Source organism: Varanus komodoensis, unplaced genomic scaffold (genome assembly GCF_004798865.1).
Source record: "Varanus komodoensis strain SLA01 unplaced genomic scaffold, ASM479886v1 scaffold71, whole genome shotgun sequence".
NCBI classification, from domain to species: domain Eukaryota; kingdom Metazoa; phylum Chordata; class Lepidosauria; order Squamata; family Varanidae; genus Varanus; species Varanus komodoensis.
The window spans coordinates 1,613,929-1,633,176 of NW_025336360.1; the positions used below are offsets into that span (position 1 = coordinate 1,613,929).

At 49.0% G+C, this 19,248-nt stretch overlaps 1 protein-coding gene and 1 long non-coding RNA gene across 6 annotated transcripts; one reads left to right on the plus strand and one right to left on the minus strand.

The window, feature by feature from the left end:
- Positions 1 to 213: 213 nt before the first annotated feature.
- On the plus strand, positions 214 to 4,455 carry LOC123034697. The gene is made up of 2 exons (XR_006416826.1): positions 214 to 557; positions 2,229 to 4,455. It is a non-coding gene; the product is annotated as an uncharacterized LOC123034697 (long non-coding RNA).
- Positions 4,367 to 18,457, minus strand: CDA (cytidine deaminase). 5 transcript variants are annotated; one of them, XM_044452278.1, is made up of 6 exons: positions 18,066 to 18,457; positions 16,448 to 16,992; positions 13,691 to 13,914; positions 9,762 to 9,873; positions 8,383 to 8,440; positions 4,367 to 4,788 (listed from the first exon to the last, which is right to left on the minus strand). In XM_044452278.1, exons 3-6 carry the CDS (start codon positions 13,866 to 13,868, stop codon positions 4,675 to 4,677), a joined length of 462 nt encoding a protein of 153 aa, XP_044308213.1. In that variant the 5' UTR covers positions 13,869 to 13,914; positions 16,448 to 16,992; positions 18,066 to 18,457; the 3' UTR covers positions 4,367 to 4,674. The 5 variants fall into 5 exon arrangements, with proteins under 5 accessions (XP_044308213.1, XP_044308212.1, XP_044308210.1 ...); XM_044452277.1 differs by having other exon boundaries at positions 16,448 to 17,372; XM_044452275.1 differs by lacking the exon at positions 16,448 to 16,992 and having other exon boundaries at positions 18,066 to 18,456.
- Between the last annotated feature and the right edge of the window lie 791 nt (positions 18,458 to 19,248).

Genomic DNA, 19,248 nt, shown 5'->3' on the forward strand with positions numbered 1-19,248 from the left:
ACAGCAGCCCCCGGCCCAGCCGCGCGCCCCGGCCCAGCGCCTGTCGCAGCGCCATCGCCTCGCCTCGCCTGCCCGGGCAGCCCGGCAAGCGCCGCGCGGGATCTGCGGCGGCGGCGGCGGCTTGTTGCTGCCGATGCGGGGACTGTGACGCCTCAAAGGCGGGGCTCCGGCTGGCCCCGGCCGCCCTCGCGTAGCGGGGCCAGATTATTCCTAGTCCGCGCTGCAGGGAAGACGAGAGCGCCCTCGAGCATAAGCAGAGGGGACCCTGGTTGGTCTGCACGGGCTATGGAAGCGTGTGTGCTGGTCGGAGTGGGGATTGCATGTATGGAAGTAGTGACGCTTTTGCGTTGTGTGCAAAAACTTTGTCGACTGCAATGGTTTTTAAACTATTGGCTTAAAATGACGGGTTTTAAATGTATTTTTTCATAAATATATTGAAAAACCGCCAGTCATATATATTTATAGGAAGATATATATTTTATATATAGATATATTTAAAAACCATCAGTTGGTAAATGGCTCTAATGACAAATTTGGGGTACCATATATTAAAACTGGTAAGCCATCCTGAAATTTAATTTGTTCTATGTGTGTGGGTTCATAATATATAAGCATGTATATTATTACCTGTATACTGACACCCTGCCTGTTTTCCTTCCAAAAAACTCAAAGTGGCTTATAACATTTTCCTTCTCCTACTCTTAGTCTTAGCCCCACAACAACAACCCTGTGAGGTAGGTTGGGCTGAGAGTCTGTGACTGGCCCAAAGTCACCCAGCTGGCTCCATGGCTGAGCAGAGACTTGAACCCAGATTGCTTGAGCCCTAGCTCCATGCTCTTAACCACTACACCACAGTGGTACTTACTGTACATTTCGTATTATTACATTTCATTTCTATACCGTCCGTAGCTGAAGCTGTCTGGGTGGTTCACAACATTGAGCCTCCCATCTAGATTCTACCAGGCCTGATCCTGCTTAACCTCAAAGCATAGGCAGGATTGGGCACTTTGGGCTATAGATATGTAAGTAATGCATATATATATGTATTATATATATTATGTATATACTACATATATGTATGCATATATGCATCATATATGTATGCATATACATATATACACATATATGCATAATATATGTATGCATATAATGCACACAGATTCACTCCAAATTCTAGTGCAATCTTATCTTTGTTTAGGCAGAAGACAGTCCTACAGCTCCCAGCATTTCCCAAAATGTCAGGAATTATAAGATGACTTCCTTTTTACTATCTAAACATGTATTAAATTGCACCCTAAACCACCAAAAGCAATTTAGTAAGCAGTAGATTAAAAACATGAGTCAACAAAGGTTTTGTTTTGTTTCATTAAAACCTCCTTTAAAATCCTGGGAGGATAAGAATACTTTTTATGCTATGCATATAAAAGAAAACAAGATTGGCAAGGGGAGTCTTGGCAGGCGGACATTCCATAATACCAGTTTAAAGTAATACCGACAGCAAAAATAATCAATGCATAGCATTCATGGAAAGTGCTTAGAGCACTTTCCGTGAATTAATGATTACAACATTCCTGGAAGTTTCAGTGGGACTGTTACGCAAATTGGAAGGCTCAGATCTCACCCCTACGATGAACTAAAGGAGGAAACCAGGAAAGAAAAGGATCTTACTGAGAAGGCTGTGTAGCACCCCTCACACCCTCTTTTGTAATCCTTTCTGTTTGTAATATTTGGCACATATTTCTGTACACACTTTAAAACAAACTGCTGGGTGGTTGCAGGAAGCACCTCTAAGGTGCCACTAGAACATGGTGGAGGGACTATTGGCCCAAGCAGTCTGAGAAAGGTGGCTTGGCATTTTAAATGGGGGGAAAAGCCACAGTGAACTCAAAAGGCAGTTTGTGGCAGTCTGGGGAGTGGGGAAGCCTGTGCCAGCAGCCCCCATGGGCTGTTTGGGAGTAGCTTGCATTGGTGGTCATTTGCTAGCCACCTCAAACGAGCAGCAGTGAGTCACCTGGTTTTGGATGATTCACCTCCCCATCCCAGGCAGAACAACAACTGGAAATGTCATGGCTTGCTTGTCAGGGTGATGTGTAAGCCAGACTTAAGCTACCATGACAGAACCGTGATGGGTTTGGAGAGCACTGGGTGGGCTTAGGTAAAGCTCTGTTTCTGCCTCAACCCGCCCACCCCTAGCAATAAGGGGATTATAATCCTGATTTGCTTTACAGGTTTGCTGTGCAGATGATCTAAAAAGGTTTGAGAATTGCTTTGAATACCCTGGATTCACAGGAAAGCTATGTAGATATAAAGTATGAAGATTCTTTAGCGGGAGCGTGGGATCCTGCAGTGTTGCAGTGCTAGTTCTCTGGCATTGAGCAGGGATTCAGACAAGAGTGCCCTGTTTGAGAGAGAGCAGATACTGGAGTAAGTCTCCACGAGCTGCACTTTCTTCAGAGTAAACAGACAGGCAACTGCCGTGAGCAAGACTGGTCTGAAACTACCACCCCATTCAGATCTCGACTCTGCAGGGAACTCACCAAAGACTTCAGGATCCTTGTAAGCATTACGGCCGGATGATGTGTGTGGAGCGTTGCCATGACAAGTGCAGTGTGACAGCCAGGCAAGTTTTGGAGGAAAGGGCGAGAGCTGGAGGCTTCTGGCAGCCTGGCGCCTTGGACTTCAGAAGCTAGGCGCTGTGCTTTGTAAGCTCTGTGTTGGGGCAGGCCGTGGCACACACTGGCCTGGCTGCAGGGGAGCAGAGCTGCCGGCCAGCACATCCTTCAGGCATGGAGCTGGGGAAGGGTGGCCCGTTCCGTCTAGCATCCTGCCAGCCGCTTCCAGGAAGCGTAGAGGGCGGGCCCCAAGGAACTCCCCTCATGTGCTATTGCTGCCCTAGCAACACGTATTTTGATGCACACTGTGCCTGGATGCGTTAAGTTCGCTTAACTGACCTGGCTAACGACCCACATTCTCCATAAATTTGATTAACCTTTTGAAAGAAAACCAAGAGCCAAACTGGATTGGACATGATTGGATCCCCAGAAGACTTTTTCAGAGCTAAAGAGAAGCAGCAGAATACCAATCTGAATCCAGACTGCAGCTTTCATGGAGTTTTTTATTCCCCTTTCCCCAGGCATTTTTTAAAATCAAGATTTTCCCCGTCCAATTGCTCTTTGCCCCATTGGTGCACATGGGTACATTGATAAAGCAAACCAAAACCACACACACACACACACACGGAAACAGTTTTGGTGTGAGTGCATGCAACACTGCATCAGGAGTCTCCCTGTGTTGTGTTCTACTGATGGTGCGACATGAGCTTCTGCACAATGGTAAAATACCGTGACCCACACACCTTTCTGTAGCTGTGTATACAATCACATTAAGGCTGCTTTTCAGCAATATTCTACCCATGCCTATTGGATGCAACTGGTGATTTAAAGGGGAAAGGGCCGACACGTGCATGGCAGGAACTGAATGATATGGTAAACTGCATCTGCGGTGCTTTGTACAAAATGTGTAAATTAAAAACAAAAATGGAATCATGGGGAATGACTATCTGCATTAATTTTACTTTGATCATTACTCCAACTATATGGCAAAATCTGGATGAGGAAATTTGCACTAATTTGAGATCAGAATGACTCCTGATGCATTACTCTGGGTTAATTATGTTGCCCCTCTTTTGCATACCTGGAGCAAATCACAGTAATTTCTGTTCATTTTGATTGGAACAAAACAATGGAATTAAATGTTAGCAGACAGTGTTTTGTTGCGTTGCGACATTTATAGCCACATGTAACTACTAATTATTTGAAAATTAAACTCATTGTGTCCTTGATAGGATTTTGTGGAGTCAAATGGCAGAGTGATCAAAAGAAACTTACTCCTGGGAGAAAGAGCACTTTGCTTCCCATGTGTGAAAAATGAAAACAGGGAAATTAAAACAAGAGCAGAAACTGTGTACACAAAGAAGGTGGAACTGTAGAGTTCCCACATTCCATTTGCTCACATTACTGGGGTGAAAGTAGTCCTAGGTTCTCTTCCTTTCTCATCTGGGTTCTGTAAGCTTGTATTTTCTCTCTGCTTTCCTTGCCTCATGAATTCCAGTTTAAATAGCATTTCTAAAACCAATTCTAGAATTGGAGCATGTACAAATAGAGACAGTTTATTTTATTTGCATAATTTCAACCCCAGACAGCGAGACACACACTGGGTGCACCAGGAAAAAAACCTGCAAGAAACCAAAGCAAATGTAGCAATATGTATGATTACATCCATAATCTTTTGCGTCATTTTTTACTGAAGTGCATATATGCCCTTGTATGCAGCTCACAGATAAAAATGCTTGTCATAAAGCCACAGCTGTATGTCAAACTTGTTTATTTGGAAGCAGGGGTGTGTTGTGGTTTTATCAACCGGCACACATGCCTCAATAAAAACACGCAAACAGAATTGTGACTCATTCTTGCATCTTATATCAAAATCGATGTCTCATGGCATGGGAAAGAAAAGCACAAATAAACTGAAAGTCGCTGTGACAAGCTGCTTGCATAGTTCTCTGAACCTGCTCTGGAAAGTTAAAAAAAAAAAAAAGCAACAGAAAATTCCTAATTGCCTAATTTCATACTTGGGTGACAAAGCCAGTGAGTACTTCCTGATAGCTCGCTTTTTTTAGGATGTATTCAGATCTTCTGGTCCGAAGGAGAGGGGTAGCAGCTCTTCCAAAGTTTTTTGTATATACGTCCCATCTGTCTTGGCCAAATAGATGTCCCAGTGCTTGCCAAACTAGAAAAGAGTTTAAAATAACAACATCCGTGAGATGGTTGCCTTAAAAGCACATGCAAAACCTTAAATGCAACAAAGGAGGAGCCAGAGCAGTTGAGAACTTCCATGGGCCATGTTTCTTCCTTAGTTAAAAACTGGAAAACATACAGGTACTTTCCCAGCCAGTGTGAATGACCAGACCGTCATCCCTAAGGAACAGATGCCAAAAATATCTGGGGATGTTGCATTTCATGTCACTCGTAACCTTTTAAAGTACGGCAAACATCTCTGCAGATTTGGCTCCAAATCATTTCTTTGCCAATACTGTGTCCTTTATAGAGAACTGTTGTGTGTTTGAAGGGTTGTCAGTACAGTCCTCTTTTCAAAGGCTGCCCATTCCAAGTCCCGTTTAAAGATGAAGAACCCTCAGAGGGGAGGACAATGGCTTGAACTTGGGTGAGAAGCACTGTAGTTCTGTTTCAGTGATTTCTTCCAAATTTGCATTTGGAAGAATGCAAATCTTCACATTCAAATTTTTGCACACATCTCTATGCTGGGTGGAGATGCATTTCCTCTTTTCTGACAAAGCATAATTTTGCAACCTATGACCAGCTGGGAAGTGCCACTGCCCTAAACTCTGATCAGCATTAAATTGCAAATGCTGTAGAGTAATTCCAGTGGGTCAAGGAACAATGTGCAGTGTGTGTTAGCTTAGTGGGATGACTGACTATGACCAGATCACAATGCTTGTGAGATCCGGGCTGCAATTCCATGCACGCTTTCTGGAAAGTGAACCCCATTAAGTGTAGTGGGACTTACTTTTGAGTAAACATGCATAGGGATGCGCTGCAAAACCTTTAATATGGGTCACTGCTTGAATTCTAACAACTTTAAAAAGTAGGAAAAAATAAGAAAACCGATGTGCCTTCTAAATCATTTTTTTATTTTTTGTTTTAATTAACTTAAAAAATCTGTCATGGGGATTACATTAAATATTTAACAGTATGCCATTTCACATGTATGCATTTTCACTGCATTGTATTTTTCCCCATTTACCATGATTTCTGTTTATGCATCCCATTTTCTGGTGTTCATATGAAGTTTGCTTTGAAATGGCACCATACTGACAAGAAAACATTTTTTTGAATAAACTGCAGAACCCAGCTGTGCAAGCCTTCTGCCAGTTAAACTGTGATCATTTGGACAATGCAGAAAGCTGCAGTGACAAAAGGTTAACAACCTCGTGCATCAGCTTAGTATGCAAGAAGGAACCTGCCAACCAAAGCAAAAGTCCAGCCAGTCCAACTTCCTTTTGCCTCCTGGGAGCAGCCAGATGCCTCTGGAAAAGCCATGAAAGCAAGAGGCCTTTCTCTGCAGACCCACAGCTAGCAATGGGCTTGCCCCTGAAACCCCGCAGGGTTCTCCTTTCAGATGTAGAGGAGGCCTTTGGATGCCGCAGAGGTGTCCTAACTCCTTTCAAAAGTCACCTGAGCCCGTGGCCAGCCTTTTGCGGCTGTGAGTTCCACAGGGCAGTTCCGTGCTTGGGTGCAGCTTTTCTGACTTTCAGTGACCTGACGGGTTATGCCGGAGGGGCTAAAAAGAATCCTTCCTCTTGTTCTAGCTCAGAACTAGCCAGCTGTGATCCAACACACGGGGCAGCGGGGAACCAGGTTGTGGGGAGACTTTTTATTCTCCCCACACCACACATTGCTTTCGAAACTTCTGCCATTGCCTGCTTCTCCATGGAGGTCTCCAGCTATTAACACGGGAAGGTCAGGCTGCACGTCCATCATCTTGCCCAATGTTATGCTGTTGTTTGTTTGTTTTTTTTCATTTTATTTATATCCCAGCTTTTTTGTTTCCAAGGAACTCAAGGCGGCTCACAGCATTCACCTCTTTCTCTCATTCTTACCCGCACAACAACAACCCTGTGAGGTAGGTTGGACCGAGAGGCTGTGACTGGCCCAAAGTCACCCAGCTGGCTCCGGGGCCAAGGGGGGACTCGAACCTGGATCGCCCCAGTCCCAGTCCTGTGTTCCTACCACTGCACCACGCTGGCTTTTACTAAATACCTCCAATTGCAAGAGAATGCTTGTCGTGGTATCCCTGGGCCCTTCTTCCCTGTCTTGCCATTTGGGGAAATGATGGTTATTCTGCTCCCAGGCCTGATGCCTCCTGGAGAGGCTCCGATGCAAACAGCCAATCCCTGCATGCAGGCTTACAGTCTAAAATGGCAGGGACGGAAGGAAAGATGCGGAGAGCAGAGTCAAAACCCCCACAGTGACTCATAGAAACACCGAAGCAGGGCGAGGCAGCAGGGGCCTCCCGGGCCATCTAGCCTGACCCCCGGCCCCAGCCGGCTCCGCTCACGACACGCCCACCGTGCGCACATCCAGCCTATACTCATGGTCAAGCTTGCTTTCTCGTGTGGAAACAGCTGCTGCTGGAGAGAAGAGGTGTTAGAAAAGATAGTGCCTCATGCCTCCATTTACTATACATGCCATGGCTAAATAAATGCTTTTTTAAAAAAATAAATTTATAAATCTGACCCAAATATTGGGCTTTGTGGAGCTAGGCCCCAAATCGTCCAACTTTCCTGGAACAGATTACTAGCAGGTGTCCCGAGCAGTTCCGTTAGCAAAGTTGTAGCCTTGGTGCAGGGGTGAGGCACCCATAGCTCCCCAGATATTGTTAATTCCAACAGCCATCAGTCCCTGCCAGCAGAGGCAATGGTTGGGGTGATGGGAAATGTGGTACCTGGCAGGCAGCAGGTTGGGACAGGCTGCCCTCAGACTTCCCCAGAATGCCAAAATGTTCATTTTCGGCCTGCGGGTGTTGGGAAAATTCAGATAAATCCTGGCAGGAAAAAGTTGCTTATATGCGCCTTTGTGTTATAAAATCAAACCCGCACCCCTTTCTCAGGAAGCACCCAAAATGCCAAGCCAGGTCACTGTTTAGTGCTGCTCTTACTTAAAGAAGATGGATCTCTTAACTGGACTGAGAAGCTGCTGGAGGCGAACACTATCAGTGAGGAAATACCTGTGTTCTCCTCAGCTGCAGAAAAACTGAAGCACTGGCACCCATTTGCTTCTGAATGGACCCCCCTAAGCATCTAGTCCCACAGAGGTAAGCCCCTGTGAAGTGTGGCTGTCAAACCAGATTTCCTGGATGGTTCCTCCATCAGACACATTTGCATGTTTAAACAGGATCCAGACTGCAAAGAGCTCTACTCAACTGACAGCTCAATAAAGCCACCGGTCATGTTTTCCAAACTATTGCTACCAGTATTTCTGACTTCAGTTTAGAGCATTGTGCCATGCCTAAAGACAGCAGGATGTTATTGTGCTGAGCTTATCTGGAATTGTATTGGTGTACGTGACTAGCAGGTTAGACAAGTGTCTGTACATGGGCTGAGATTTTGTAGTTGAGTTTGCTTCTGCCCCGTAATATATTATTGTTAGTGACTGCAAGGGTCCTGAGTCAAGAAAACTGTGGAGGTTCAAGGCAAGAGGGGTCTTTCCTGACTGAACCTGGTAACCCTTGTTGTGGCTGCCGTCAAGGCTTTCCCGACTCGGGGAGCAAGTGGTCGGATTGGGGACGCAAAGGAGTGCTCACCTCGCGCAGCACTTGCCGGCAGGCCCCACAGGGCGTGGCGAACGACTCTTGGCTGTTGCTGTTGGAAGAGAAGAGCAGAGAACAAACCTGGGGTCTCATGGGCAGAACACAAGACGCTGCCTAGAAAATATGCTCATGCAAGGAACGATTAACACAAAATCAAAAGAGTTGCCTCAGGGGCCCGCTTCCCAAATTGCAAAACTGTAGGGTTTGTGGTGGCTTCTTGGGCGATCCGGCCCTTGCCCCTTCTCGATGTTGGCCGGCCAGAGTGAAGGTACCTCCAGCAGGTAGCTGTCCATCCCTTTGCATGAAGACCTCCGTGGAAGGGCCTCCCCATAGATCCCTTTATCAGATTGCTCTTACTGATGGATTTCTCCTGTTGTTCAGGTGGGTTGGATCCAGATTTCCCCCGGATCACCTACGCGGTCAGAAGTGGACTTCCCTGATCCCTCCTCCCAGGATGTCCCCTCAATCCCCCTCAATCCCCCCCAAAATACAACACAGTCAGGAGGGATCTGTGGCATGGAAGGAGTAGGATCCCCTGAACCTTGGGGAGACAGCTTCTGCGAGTGTAAGCCTTCTCTGTGTGCAAGGCAGGTCCCAGATCCAACCCACTGTCACCAGAGCTCACATCCTGACTTTCGAGGAGACCAAAGAAACCACAGCATGGCATCCTCCATACATGGCAAATGAAAGCTCATGGAAGGGGCAGAACGTTGTTGTTAGTCAAGAAGTCGTGTCCGACTCTTCACGACCCTGTGGACAATATTCCTCCAGGCTCTCCTGTCCTCCACCATCCGTCGGAGTCCACCCAAGCCCACTCCCACCGCCCCAGTGACTCCATCCAGCCACCTCAACCTCGGCCATCTCTTTCTCCTTTTGCCATCTATTGTTCCCAGCATCAGGCTCTTCTACAGGGAGTCCTTCCTGCTCATTTGGTGGCCAAAGTATTTGAGCTTCCGCTTCAGTTTCTGTCCTACTAGAGAACAGTCAGGGTTGCTTTCCTTTAGGACTGACCAGTTTGATCTCCTTGCAGTCCAGGGGACTCTCAGGAGTCTCCTCCAGCACCACAATTCAAGAGCATCAGTTCTTCAGTGCTCAGCCTTCCTTATGGTCCAGCTTTCACAACCATACATTGCAACTGGGAAAACCATAGCCTTGACTATACGCACTTTTGTTGTCAGCGTGATGTCCCTGCTTTTTAGTGTGCTGTCTAGGTTTGCCATAGCTTTCCTCCCCAGGAGCAAGCGTCTTTTAATTTCTTGGCTGCAGTCCCCGTCTGCAGTGATCTTGGAGCCCAGGAAAATAAAATCTGTCACTACCTCCATTTCTTCCCCCTCTATTTGCCTGGAAGTGATAGGAAGGGCCATAATACTCACCAGCAAATGGCTATGGCTTGAAACTTTGTGCATCCTTCCGATACTGCCTTTTGGATAGCCGTGCGCTCAGCACACACGCCCAGCGGGTAGCATGCGTTCTCAACGTTGCAACCTGTGTAGAGCAAAGCATGGGTGAAGATCTTGCTCGGCGAGCCCTGAGCATTGATAGCTGACAAACACACGTGATTGGATGAGCTGTTGTGATGTCACAGAATGTGCAACCGCTCAGGGAACACCAGAGTTTGCGGTCCAGATTTTATGAGGGACTGGGCACTTGTCAGTCTGGCTGAGCTCAAAGCCTCCTATGGGGTAGAGTAAGGACTGGGAAGGGCCTTTTCGGTGGTAACACCCTCTCTTTGCAACATGTTCCCCAAGGAGGTGTGCCTGGCGCCATCTTTGTTTTCTTTTTGGCACCAAGTGAAAGCCTTTTTATTTTCCAGCTCTTTTAATATATAATAATTTGTTTTAATTGCTTTTCTTGCTGCCATGCCATATATTGATTTTATTATAGTCACGGTGGGTTTTCGATTTTTTCTGTATTGGCTTTATTACTTATTTAAATATGATTATTTATTGTGTTTATAAATTTGTAAACTGCTCAGAGGACCCAATGGGCTATGGGGTGGTATCTGCGGTGGTGCCTAATCTATGGAATGCGCTCCCCAGAGAGGTCCGCCTGGCGCCGTCGTTATTTGTTTTTCGGCGCCAGGCAAAGACCTTTTTATTTAAGCATCATTTTAATTGTTAATATTATTGGATTTTATCTGGCCAGGGTGACTTATTTTATATTGTTATGGTTTGTATTTTAACTTAATGTTTGCATTTTACAAACATTTTAACTTAACGTTATAACTTAATGTTTGTATTTTAACTTAATGTTGTGAGCCGCCCCGAGGCTTCGGCAAATGGGGTGGCATAGAAATGTTTTAATAAATAAATAAATAAATAAAGTGTAAATAAAGAAAGAATTCCTAGGATAAAAGGGAATGACGGAGCCTGTTTCTGAGCTGGTTCGTATATTGCTTGGTTTGCTAAATTGTTGTTATTATCACTATTTCAACAGATCTACCTTTGAATTTTATCAATTCTGGTTTTTCAATCCTATGCTAGCTATAGATGTGTTGTTATTGGACCTTATCCTTCAAGGAAGAAATGTTCTGGCTTAACACACATGACATATTGTCTTCCTTATTAAATCCTTTGACACATATTTCTTTCCTACTTCCCTCCACCCTATTGTTGAGAACTCACAGGGAGGTCTTAAGCAAAGCTCTCCCTTTTTTTTCTTAGCCTCAGTATCTTCATCTGTAGTAGGGGGATAATAAAAGCCCTACCTTACAAGGTTGTTGTAGGGCTACTGATATAAAACCTGCCAGATTTACTGAACAGTTCTATTGTAAAACTTTCAGCAAAACAAAATAAAACTCACCATGTTAGGGGATGCGCATGCTCCTCTTAAATTCTAGACCTGATCGGGGGTGGGGGGTGGACTGGATGACCTTTAAGGTCCCTTCCAACCCAGTTGTTCATGGCATTTCTACAGCAGGCTTCAGCCAAAAAGCACCACCTGGTTCTTGTACAGTTTTAAGAGCCAGTGCCACGTAGAGGACCGGGGAGCTCCTGACTCAAGTCTCCTCTCGGCAACACAGCTCTCTGGCCAACTGGCTCCGGACCAGTTCCTGACTCTCCGCCTAACCTCCTTCACTAGGTTGTTGCGAGGATAAAATGGAGAGGAGGAGGAGAATTATGTTACCCCCTCATTCCGAGACCATCCTGCCAACATCTGTCCTGGCTTTCGTAGATGCAGCAAGCCGAGTCAATTTGGCAGTCTGTCTAATTTAAGCCATGCATTAGAGATGCAGGAGGCCGGGACGGAAAGCACTCTGCACGCGGTGGCTTCTGTTTTTCCCTTGCCAACTCGGAGAGTGGATGCACACTTGGCTGGCACTGCAGGCAGGCAGGATTCTGGGGACAGGCAATGGGCCGTCCAGCGCCCGGCACCTCCTCCTCTCCACCGGCCTCCATCTGCAACCGCCATCTGTCCCCAAATGCCACGACTCCTTGCCACAAACGGGCAGGAATCTGCCCTTGGCAAGCTCATGTTTCTTGCCGCTATTGTGCAGTTTGTATCCATTCCCAGATAAGAAGGCAACTGCACTTTGCAGATGCTTAGAGGCACCCTCTTCAGGAGGAGAGGGTCCCCTGGGTACAAATGACCATTCTTCATTAAGGTGACTCATCTTGTGCCCTGGTGCACCAAACCCCCACCGATTCTTTGAATTGTTGATTTATAATGCATGTATATCACCCATGAGTGGGACTTCTGAGGAGACATTCCTAAAATCGCACTGCTACTTATGGATCGCACCAGCGCATCCTTCCCCATCTCGCTTTCCAGATGGGCTGGACTACACCTTCCATCCATCCAGTCCGTTTCTGAGCCCAGTCCAAAGCTTTGGGATTAGCCTGGGGCCAAGTCCTCTACACAGCCATTTCCTCCCCAACTTCCTGGCTGAGCCTTAAGAGCGCCCTCAGCACCTCCTCTGGGCGCCGCCACGAAATGAAACGAAGCTGGTGGCTGCTACGAAGAGGGCCTTTTCAGTGGGGGCACCCCATTGTGGAACAACCTCCCCAGAGGGGTCCCCTGGCCCTTATTCTGTGGTCCTTTGGTGCCCTTTCATTCTCCCTGGCATTATAGTCCTTCTTGCATTTTTACACAGATCCTGGATCTTCACTTTGGCTTGAGAGTGTAGTTTTAAACTTTTGAACCATTCTCACTGTGAATTATCCTGCTCTTGTGTTCATTTATTTAGATTTATTGAGGCATTCTGTATCATTTGTTTAGCACAACACTCTCAGAATCCTATTGTGAGCCGCCCCGAGGCTTTGTTGCGATGGGGGCGGCATAGAAATGTTTAAAATAAATAAATAAAATATTAAAGCAATGTACGATGTAACATTCAATTTAAAAACAGGTTTAAAACAAACACAGCTCTCAAAACAAGCACGCCTATCAATAAAATTGTACTTGATGGTTCTGTCATGAAACCGCAGAGAGAACTTTGCTCTTGGGCAGGACGGAGATGTAGTTAGTCATTCTTTGCCCTGGCAGCTACCTGTGTGCATTTGGAGAACTCGCCCTCCAAACTCTGGCTGCAAAGTCACAGCAAAGCTGACTTCTCCATGTCCCCTCCGCAAGCTTCCCAGGGACAGCTAGCTGTCCGCTGGTGGAAACAGAATACTGGGGGATTGGATGCTTGCACTGAGCCAGTGGGGTTCTTTCTATATTCTTAACAGGTTTGCAGGACAAATCAGCCAGCAGAGCAGAGTTAGGTGCTGGTTCCCCTGCAAACGCCCCCATCCACACAGTGGGGTGTCGCAAAGCACACACGGGTTGTGGCCCGTCCATATTCTGAAGAGCCCCACTGAACAAGTGCAAGCAGACAGTGTACCTGCCGCCCCACAGTTGCCCCGTTGCACGCCTCTCTCCACCCCATAATAGCTTACCAGCACCCAGGGTGGTATTCCACCCAGGAGTGCTAACAAGCTGACTGCGGCCCCCATAGGGACTGCCCCAGGATGCTCCGGGGCCCTGTGGCAGAACAGGGGCATTCTGGGCATGGAAGGACGGCAGCTCGCCCCGCTCTCCCCCTCCGACTCCAGTCCAGTTTGAAAGGGATTTAAAAAAACAAAAGGCAGGTCCGTACCGATGGCAGCTGGGCCTGCCAGCCTCGGTTTTCGCCCCACCACACGGGGTGCCAAGGTTGACCCGGGCTGGGTACCCCCTTTCCTGGTGGGAGCGCGTCGCCCCCAGCAGACGGCCCGGCCACAGGAAAGAGGCTCCAGGAAACATGCGCGGCCCGTCTCTTGCGGTTAAGCACCCAGCAGCAGCGCCGGGCTGGGGAGCAGCGGGGCTGGTGCTCGCTTACCTAGGAAGAGCTTCCCATCAGAGGTCAGGAGAGCGGCCCCCACGGGGTAGTTGCTGTAGGGGCAGTAGGCAAACTTCTTGGCTTCTCTGCACGCGGCCAGGAGGGCCTCGATCTGCTCGGGGTCGACCGCAGCCCGAGCCCCCGTGGCTCGTGCGGCCCGCCGCTCCTCTTGCGCCATGCCTCACCCTGCGCTGTGTCCGAGCCTCAGCCCCGGCTACGCTTCCCTGGGAGAGAGAAAGGGGCGCTCAGAGGCACCCTGGACTCGCCCTTTCTTCAGCTCACACACGCAGGAAGGAAAGGGGCTTCCTCTGTAGGACGTGTGGCCAGGTGAGCCCCGGCGTCTGCCTCTGCACCGGGGCGGAGGGGCCGGCCAAATGTTTCCTGGCAAGGTGCAGTGGCTTTCCAACCTTTGGCTCCGAGCTGGCCGATCCTCCCAGCCCTGCCTCCCTCCCTTGGCAACCGGGAAGGCATCCAGTCATTTCCCACCGTTGCCAAGGCCAACCGTGGCTCGTGCCACTCCCCGTGGCTCTGTGAGGATTTGCATTCCCGTCCCGGCGAGGGAGCAGAACTGTGGTGGGATGCGGCTGTCATCAGACCTGGAACTCCCCCTTCAGCATGGAGGTGCCCAGCTGTGCCCCGCCATAAAGCAAGTGATGTGCTCCGCGCTTGTGGCTCTGATCCGGCCCAGCAGCCCAGCGCTCCAGCTTTGCCTCTGCTCTCCCTGCCGCCGGGTGCCCAGGGAATTTCCAGAGCCGCTGGACTTGTGCATATCCCCATTCTTATGGGGGTCACGTGCCCTGCTGTGGAAAACCCAGGCAGCGGACGGACGAGATGGGCGTGGAAGGCCGACCTGAAGGGGGAGTGGAAAGGAAGCGACAGAAGATGGGAGGGAGGGAGCAAAGAGGAGCAGCTGCTTGGAAAGCGGGTGGAGCTGAGCAGGGTGTGCAGGGGGTCTGGATTCCAGGATGAGGATGCACAGGGGCCTCGGAAGCCCACCACACACGCCCAAACCAGCGAGATAAGAGAAAAGATCTGCGCCTCAGTGCCAAGACCAAATTAAGGCAGGCACAGAGGAGGGGGGTTGCGTGGGCGACTCAAGGCCATGACTGAGCTGCTTGTCAAAGGTGTCCACGGAAAACAATTCCGCCTTGTCCTCAGAAACGGACGGGAGGGCGGGTGACTCGGCGGCTGGGGCGTGCCAAGTTGCCCAGCGCACTTCAAGCACTCCCTCGGTCCTCTCTTCCGGAGCCAATGCTCTCCCTTGCAGACTTCCCAAGATCTGAGCCAGTGTTTTGCACAGGGCGGCTGCTGGCCGAGTTGCGCTGGCCAGCAAAGTGCCCTCCACACACCCAGTGAAAATGGAGACCTCCAGGGCAACCTTCTGCAGCAGGGGGAGATGATACTAAAATAGGGGCAGTGGCCACAACTGAGGAGCAGGTGCTCTGGATCCAAAAGGATCTGGGCAGACTCTGGAAGTGGGCCGGGGACAACAGGATGGTGTTCAATGCAGGTAAGTGCAAGGAATGGGTGTCATAAGGACAAGTCAGGGGACAAGTGGCTGGAGAGCAGCACTCGTGAAAGGGACCTCGGGGTGCTGGTCGACTGCAGGCTAAACATGAGCCAGCCGTGTGATGCGGTGGCCAAGAGGGCGAACGCCACCCTTGGTTGCATAGCCAGAAGTGTGGCTTCTAGATCGAGAGAGGTATTACTACCACTACACGACTCTGGTGCACCTGCAACTGGAGTCTTGTGTTCAGTTCTGGGCCCCTCATTACAAGAGGGATACAGCAAGACTGTTTCTGTGTTTCCTGCCCAATGCCCATGAATGACACAAACATCACTGGGTAAATAAGAAAAGTTATTGGGCAAATATCTGTTGTAGGCAAATATTAAGGTTGCTTTCAAAACTGCTGCCCTGCTCTAGAAAGTCCTGGCCCAGGTGGCATGAACTGGAACACTGAGCATTTTCCTCCACAGACGCTGCAAAGCAAACAGAATCCCAGCTGGACGGGCCACAGGCATTGTGCTTTTCATGTACTTGAAAGAAAGGCACGTGGAATCCCACGGGGCCCGTATCCCAGGTCGCGTTCCACGCAAGTCGCATCTCACGCCTGGCACCCCCGAAGCCATGCCCAGCCCCTCCTCCGTGCCCCCGTCGTGCTTCCCAGCCCCTTGAACAAGCTTGCTCAGATGCATCCGCGAGGACCATCACGGGCTTCCCAGAATGGCGGCTTGCATATAGTGCAGCGCTGGCCCTGCGGATCCGTTGGCTTGGGGACGATGGAGAAGAGGGTGACAGAAGCATTTTCCCTGCCTGGGCTCATCACACTTTGTTCCCCAGGTCGCACGGCGACGACAAGCATGAAGCGAGTGTGGAAAAACAAGAACATCAGCGTGGCAACCAAGTGCAGGTTGGTCCGAGTGGTCATTTTTCAGTTGCAACCTACGGTTGTGAAAATTGGCCGATGGAAAAGTTGGGCCAGAGGAAACTTGGCTCGTGTGAACTGTGGAGCTGGTGGAGGCTGCAGCTCATTCCATGGGCAGTGGGGGCGAAGAAGGAGCAGGGGCTGCAGCGTATCAAACCAGACATGTCGGCAAGATAACACAGAAACAGTGTGAGTCAGAAGGGGTCTCCCGGGCCATCTAGTCTGACCCCCAACACCAGCCGGCTCTGCTCACAACATGCCCACCATGTGGACGTCCAGCCTATCCTTGAGCAAATTTGCCAGCAATCACAAAGCAAAGCACATAACAAACCTGAGACTCACGTATGTTGGCCACCCTGTGTGATCAAGCTCCTTAGAAAAAGATATAATCCTTGGAATGCTCAGCGGAAAGAAAAAACCAGGTCACCAAAGAGCGAGGTAGTTAAACTCCATTCAAGAGGACAGAGGCCAGAGCTGAAAGAGGTGGCACTGGATCGAAAAGAGTGGCAAGATTTGGCCCATAGGATCACTTATAGTCGGAGGCAACTGAACAGCTGAACGAAACATGGCTTTGTGCTGGGCTGCATTCTAGGGCTCAGGGATTTGGACTTAATTAGAATTAAAGCTCAAGTAGACTGTGCATTCATTGATCAGCTGCACTGAAGGAAGGAACAGGAGCAAGCAAAGGGAACACTGGGGCCGGTTCCAGTTATTATCTGCCCCTTCCAAGATAAGAGGGGAAGCAGGGCCTTTCCACCAGCAATGCTAACAATCAGCTCCATTTTTCCTCTTCCCTCCCCATGCCTTCTTCCTTGTATGTTGTGACTTTTTTCCATTGTAAGCCTGCAGGAAGGGATTTTTCTTGCTGCGTGATCTCTGCAATGGAGAGGGGTAAAAATATGCCAATAAATAGATTTTCCAAACCCCTCTATGTACAACAAATATGTACATAGATACAGTTGGCATTGTTTTATTGATATGTACATGCACTTTGATAGCATAGAACAGGAAAAGGAAAGGAGCTGAAGCAGATGAAAACTGTAGCTGTGGTTCAAGTGAGAGACTGAGGAACTCCCTGCCACTTGAGTTCCATTGCTCTCTCTCTTCCTCTGCTGTGCTTTAAACTTTTATGGCTGCTTGTTTTATTCCCCTGATGGGCCTGGATCCAGACCATTAGCTGAACTTGGTTCCCGTTGAAATCAGTGTCAGAGAATATGAATAACTTTCACTCCATGCTAAACCTCCTTCCAGCTGACCTGAGGAATCATTTATGAGAACCTTTGAGTACATTTTCCCAGGTGGCTGTAAATCTACCAACAGTATGATCATCTGACCACATTTAAACCAGTTTGCCAACCTAAATATCATGGAGGACTCTGCAGCTTTGCTGCAGTCAGCATAAATTACATCCACAGCATTCCCTCAATCTATTAAGCTAGCAACCAGATTTTTTGCCGGGGGTGGGAGGGGGGGGGGGCGGGAAGTGTTAGCAAGATTTATTCTTGACGAATCTATGCAGGCTCCCACCAGCACTGCTATTGTGATGCTCACCGAGACTCTCCTGAAGTTGGATCCAAATTTACACAGGACGAACTGCACTGTTGAAAATGAACTTCCCTGCCGTGCTTCCCACGGCAGCCCGTCCAAATCCCTGGGAATGCCACACAGATAGAGGGCCCCCCAGTAGTTATGGGGTGGGCGAGTTTTGGCTAGGCAGTGCGATCTTCCCCAGCCGAGCCCCTCCTCTTGAGCAAGACTGCTTCCTTGCCTAGAAGGCAGATCCTGAATCCAGCACCTGCCCTGTCAAAGTTGGACAACCAGGGTGCAGTTTTCTGGCTCCCCCTTTCTAAAGATGTGGGGGACAACACTGTCCCATCTCCGACCCTGCGGCATCTCTCCCATTCTCCAAGATAGCTCAAAGATGATGCAGCAAGATTTTGGGAGCTTACCAGCCAGTTCCTGTAGAATCACGGTGGAATTCATCTGGCCCAAAGGCATGGACTTGTCTAAGATAGCCAGGCGTGTCCTGACCACTTAGTAATTCTGCGCTGTCACACATGTTGTGACATTTTCAGGAAAAAGCTGGGCAGTTCCTTCCCATCTGCCAGCTGCTAGCATTTCACCACCGTTCCTGAGCAGTGGGCCCGCACGCTTCCTTCCTGTTACAGGGAGCAAGAAAAGAGCTTTTCTCCATGCATTTCTCAACAGCCGTGGCTCCTTCCGAACTCCATCCTTCCCGAAACGGCTTCTGCAAGTCTGGACGACTTATTGGGGACGGCACTTGCTGACCTGCAGTGGTGACCAGGGGCGACTGGAGCCAATCAGTTTCAGTAAATGGAGCTGATTCAGAAAATGTGTTTCTACAGCTCCCCTGACGTGAAGAAATCAGGCTATGAAGCAACTCTTTCACAAGCACAGCATTTAAAGTTGGGAACAGTCTGTTTCCAGGCTGCAGCTGTTTCTTCCTGATTTAACACTGGTGTGGTCCTTGCTACAGTCTAGTCATGGAAATCATCCCATGAAGCCTCAGTCATCCCTTTCCGTAAATGGGAACAAGGGACTCAGATTTAGTGTGAGGGGCTGAGGAAAGAGGTGCTTTGGCCCTTCCCGATAAAAATTATTCCCACTTCATGCTCCTTGCCCCCTTTTGTGGGAAAAGCTCCACTTAGTAGGCAGATATCTAACCGTTTTCCATCCACAGGGAAAACAGCCAGTTGTGGAAGGAGGGGTTTAATCGGCAGAATGGTGGAGCTGGCAAAAGCCTCTTTCTGAACAGCGAGCGCAGCCACCCCGACGGCCGTGAGAAGGCCCTCGCGGCACTGCGTGTCGGTGCTTGGTGGCTTGTTCCCCCCACCCAAATTCCTTTCCTCTTGGGCTAGGCCTTTTTGGATCGGAGCCATGAAGATAAGGGCTCTCTTGTATTTTTGGATCTATAAGCCCAAAATCTCGGGGCTTTTGCTGCTGAGCAGTGGGGTCAAAATGCTTCCGAGAAACACCCCAGGCAATTTCAGGCCTTCCCCACGCCTGGCTCGAAGCGGCACGGGAGAGCCTGCGTGCAGACTGCCTTCAGCACATGCGGGGGTCGCTCGACGGCAGGGAAAAATGGAAGAGCCGGAGAGATTGGAAGAAGGC

What these genes read in the sequence shown, in the direction of transcription:
- CDA (XM_044452278.1), bottom strand. Translation starts at nt 13,868, where the DNA reads ATGGCGCAAGAGGAGCGGCGGGCCGCACGAGCCACGGGGGCTCGGGCT. An exon ending in TGATGGGAAGCTCTTCCTAG is followed by an intron (nt 9,874 to 13,690) that starts GTAAGCGAGCAC and finishes TGCTCTACACAG; the next exon opens with GTTGCAACGTTGAGAACGCA. An exon ending in GCCGGCAAGTGCTGCGCGAG is followed by an intron (nt 4,789 to 8,382) that starts GTGAGCACTCCT and finishes ACTCTTTTCTAG; the next exon opens with TTTGGCAAGCACTGGGACAT.